Source organism: Palaemon carinicauda, chromosome 10, assembly GCF_036898095.1.
Source record: "Palaemon carinicauda isolate YSFRI2023 chromosome 10, ASM3689809v2, whole genome shotgun sequence".
NCBI lineage: Eukaryota > Metazoa > Arthropoda > Malacostraca > Decapoda > Palaemonidae > Palaemon > Palaemon carinicauda.
Window position 1 is genome coordinate 139,308,776 of NC_090734.1, and position 5,000 is coordinate 139,313,775.

At 32.5% G+C, this 5,000-nt stretch overlaps 1 protein-coding gene across 2 annotated transcripts in view; it reads left to right on the plus strand.

Annotated features, from left to right (window-relative positions):
* The window catches only part of LOC137648828 (homeobox protein aristaless-like), a 328,308-nt gene that overhangs the window by 313,282 nt on the left and 10,026 nt on the right, over positions 1-5,000 (plus strand). For both annotated transcript variants that reach the window (XR_011045712.1, XM_068381989.1), the window contains exon 3: positions 2,080-2,125. Coding sequence is in view for 1 of the 2 variants with exons in the window: in XM_068381989.1 (XP_068238090.1) it covers positions 2,080-2,125 (46 nt within the window). In the remaining variant the exon portion in view is untranslated. The remainder of the gene's footprint in view (positions 1-2,079; positions 2,126-5,000) is intronic.

Genomic DNA, 5,000 nt, shown 5'->3' on the forward strand with positions numbered 1-5,000 from the left:
AAACCCAAGGGCTCCAAGAGGGAAAGTAGCCCAGTGAGAAAAGGAATTAAGGATATGAATAAATTACAGGAGAAGTAAATAACAATTAAAATCTTTCAACATTATCAACATTAAAATAAATCTTTCATATATAAACTATAATACTTAAAATAAGACAAGAGGAAGAAACATAAGATAGAATAGTGTGCCCGAGTGTACCCTCAAGCATGAAAACTCTTGCCTTTTATGTGTTAAGGTATCAGAGAGCCTAAGGTTGCCTGTTCTATTGGCAATATTACAAATATCACTATTAATAATAAAATATCGCATCCAAATTGCAATATTAAAAGAAATAGAAAAGAAACTTCTGTACTGTATTAGGATAACTAATCATCAAAGTTCGTTTTATTCCTGTTTGTATTATCAAACCTTTCACGAGATAATTTAAGTTTGAATATAATTAACATGGAAGACAAAATAGCAAAGAAACTCTCCAGGACTCATTAAATAACGAAAGCTATTAAATCTCAAAGAATAAAAAATTTCATTTAAAAAAAAAAAATTATTTCAAAAATATTTGGAATGAATAAAATCAAGACAAAATTCACGAGAGTTACTAACTTGAAATAAGCGACGGCGTTCGAGCACTGCAAGAGAAAATCCAGATGAAAGGCAGAAACAAGAAACAAATAACAACAAAAGAAACAAATCAGCATCCGGAAAATTACGACAGGTAGTAGTTAATTATGCATGAAAAGCCCTAAACAAATTAATGTCGGTCTGTCATCTAATTGCTGGGGAAGAAACGGAGGGGGCCAATTTTAAACATGTAATCATTGGTCATTATGAATGTATAAATTTCTTGCAAACCGCATAATGTAAACAGAAGCCCCCCGCACCCCCGCCCCCCAACCATTCTCTACCAAAACCCACCACCAACCGGGCCTCCGTCGGAGGGGTGGAGGGAGCACCCAGTCCTCTACCTTCCTCCATTTTGCCTAACAAGACAATAACATTTTCTCTTAATTGTCAGGCAGACCTCATAAATTTTGAGCTGCGGCTCGAGAAAAGGGGAGGGGTTAGCACAATCTGAGAGAGAGAGAGAGAGAGAGAGAGAGAGAGAGAGAGAGAGAGTCGATAATGAGGAACGAGGTTAAAGAACCTAATTAAGACATGGAAACTACTATAAATTGAACAGTAAATACAGAAGTATTAATAATAATAATAATAATAATAATAATAATAATAATAATAATAATAATAATAAATAAATAAATAAATAAATAAAAACAAAGATTTAAGGAACATATGACTGTAACAGTAACAAATATGAGACAAATTAGGAACTATTAATTCCTTCATGTTCTATTTTGAAATAAAAAAAAAAGTGCTTAGTCTACATTTAACCTTTTTCATCTCCTTACATATCTTTTAAGAGCTCACAGAAAAAAAATTGCTGTAAATACTATGTATAGAGTAATCAAATCTCTTCATTTGTCTTACATTATCAAGAGAAAAAAAAATAAATAATATATATAGCATAAATAAAAAAAAAAACAAGTTTTAAGCGTAAATAAGTTTTTTGGAAAAACTTTGTACTAACACTTACAGAAGTTATGGAACAATCGATGTACACAAAAGCTAATCTCAATATTTCTACACTAGTTGATTTATGTTATTTTATTCTCTTCTCTGTATTTTCATCTTCTTTACCTATCAGGATTCTACTTTAAAAAACTTGATTCGTCAATTTGTTGCATAATAATAATAATAATAATAATAATAATAATAATAATAATAATAATAACAGAGTGCGTGTCTTAATGTCTTCCTTTCTCTTCAAAAAGCAGGTTTATCGTCAATTAACTTTCGTCTTCTTGATCTAAATAACATGAATAAATGATTGATAATTCTGAATTATAACACCAAAGGTCATTAATGATAGTTTTCAAAAAAAAGTCGCCGATCAGAATAAAAAAAAAAAACATATAAATAATTATGTCAAGATTAATTCAATACTAATTTCATGATTAATTAGTCTTAAATCAACACATCTGAAAATGGCAGAAGGTATTTCAATAATCAACTTTATCTTTACAGGGAGGAGTTGGCTATGAAGATTGGACTGACGGAAGCCAGAATACAGGTGAGTCGGAACATAATGCCCTTCTTGAAATACAGCAAAATTGAATATTCAAAAATTCACTTCTTGACATGTGGAACTTTCCAAATAATAAGTTTCATTAAAAGAAACCTCTAATTTGTTTTTCCAACTGAAATAATGTAATTAACGATACCTCAAGGGCATTTCCCCCTCAACATAATTGTGTTAATTATGTATTAATATGTCTAACCGCTTTGTAAATATGGGCTTAAAATAATCAGACCAAAAACAAAATAAAAGAGAAGGCAACCAGATGGGAAACACACAAAAGACACGTAAATTACACATAACTTGAAAAAAAAGTATATTTTCTTTTAGAGACCAAAGCCTTCAACATGGGGTCCAGAATGACGTCACAATTAAAAACATCAGACATTAATTGCATGATTTCCACTAATATCCCCGCATGAGAGAGGGGTTAATTACCCTCGAATCAAGGAATTAGAGGGAAGGTGAAGTCAAATTTCTTCTGGTGTAGTGCATATATGCCATAGCGAGGGGACTTTCCCCTCTTGACCTCTCCCCCGAATCGAGGATTCTATAATCAAAAGAAGAGTATATGAAAACACGGAAATTGTAATAGGGAAATCAGAGCTGGTATTTCGATGTTGGTTTACTACGATGAGAAACTAAATCTCGTCATTTCTCATAATTTAAAAACCCTCCATTCATAAACATCGAAGAATTACATGAAACCTGATACATATCTTTAAATATTTTACGTTTTACAGGAGATACCGAATAGCTATGAATTTCTTTGCCTAACCAAACAGCCGAACAAGTATCATTCATAAACCAAGCAGTCATATGGGGCTGTAACTTGATCACATTTATAACATTAACGTAGGATTCATTAAAGAAACTACTCTTCGTATTAATCCACATCCGTTCTAATACAGAGTATTGGTAGGATATAAAGGCTCTAAAGGGCAGGTTCTAGTTAGAGTTGCGGTGGCCTGGTGGTAGTGTCCTTGCCTGGTGATTGCCAGACTGGGGTTCGAGCACCTCTTAAACTTGTTAGTTCCTCTGATCGATGCAATTTCACCATCCTTGTAAGCTAAGGATGTAGGGTTTGGGGGAGCCTGTGGGTCTATCTGCTGAGTCATCAGCAGCCATTGCCTGGCCCTCTTTGGTCCTAGCTTGGTTTTAGAGGGGGCGCTGATTATATATATATGGTCAGTCTATATGGCATTATCCTGCTTGATATGACAATGTCACTCTCTCTTGCCTCTGCCATTCATGAGCGACCTTTAAACTATATTTCGATCGTTAGTCTTGTATAACACCATCCTAGTCGCAGAATAGGTTTTGCGGCAGACAGGATAGATGTTACCTATGCCTGGAATGCGCTTTAGGTCACCTCATGGATAGTTTTACACCAGCTAAGAAAAAGTTTTCACCTCCGACAGGGGACTGGCTTTCACCATACAGCACTTGTGAATAGGGTCTAACACATACAATATATTTACCATCAAATGGGTTTTACCACTTACAAGCATTACCTCGGTAAGTAGAAAAGTTAGGTCATGAATATAAAATATGAAAAAATTACTCCTATAAGAGGGTACATTGTTAGGAAAAAACCGTAATTTAAATCGGAAATTCTCCGTAAAAATATACTGTTGTCAACCGTATTTTAGTGAAATAGAGGCGTCCGTAATTTCACATTACTTTTTTACTTTATTTCATTGGTCGGCGACCGTGATATCACTCTTTTATGTCAATATATCAGTTTCTAAAACTAAAAATCCTGGAATAAATGTTGCCAGACATTTATCTTTTTTATATGCATATTTTTAACAGTGTAAGTTTTACCCAAGGGGAAAACATACAAGGTTCTCCGTCTCTTTATTGCCATTTATGATATGTTTATACCAAACATTATGAGGATTTCCTGATCAAAATTAATGCCTTCATTTCCATCATTCAACATTCGATTCAATGTTAATTTCATCACAGAACCTAAAACGCTTACTGATATAAATAACAATAAAGACCGTAAAATCAACATGAACATCTGATCTTTATATAGGGTAATTTTAAAAAGTATTTTTTAAAATAGTAACAAAAATGCTAAAAAAAACCATGTACACATAACACAAACAACGACTAAGAATTCCAAGTTGAGAAAGAAACCATGAAAACGCTAACCATGATAACAACACAATTATGAAAATAATGACAATAACAATAATGATCATAATAACAGCGAACAGCTAACCACCCCAGTGATAGAAAACTGTTCGGGGGCTAAACTCGACTCCTCCTCTTTTCTATGAGCTGGTAGTTCTTATAGTCGTAAATCCTCCTCTCGTGTTACATTATCGTGCAATTTGAGACTCGTAAAATGTCCCGACCTGTGTATTTGCTTCTAAATAAATCAGGCTCCCGAAATTTTCATTTGTATTTTATCTCTCTCGAAGCTTAGGCTTTATTTGATTTATGGCCCGGCACAAATGGAAAGAGAATGAATGATTTAAAAGACGAGATACAGGTCGATAAGGAATATTCCAGAGAAATTTCATATTTATTAATGGCTTTAAGTGCATGTGCACACGACGACAGCATGTATATATATATATATATATATATATATATATATATATATATATATATATATATATATATATATATATATAGACACAGTATATATGCATATAGATACGTATTGTATATATACCCGACAATAAGCCGTTTCCTTAAAGAGAAGGCACTCATACATCCATACATACATACATACATACATACATACATATATATATATATATATATATATATATATATATAGTATATATATATATATATATATATAGATATACATATATATATATATATATAGATATATATATTTATTTAT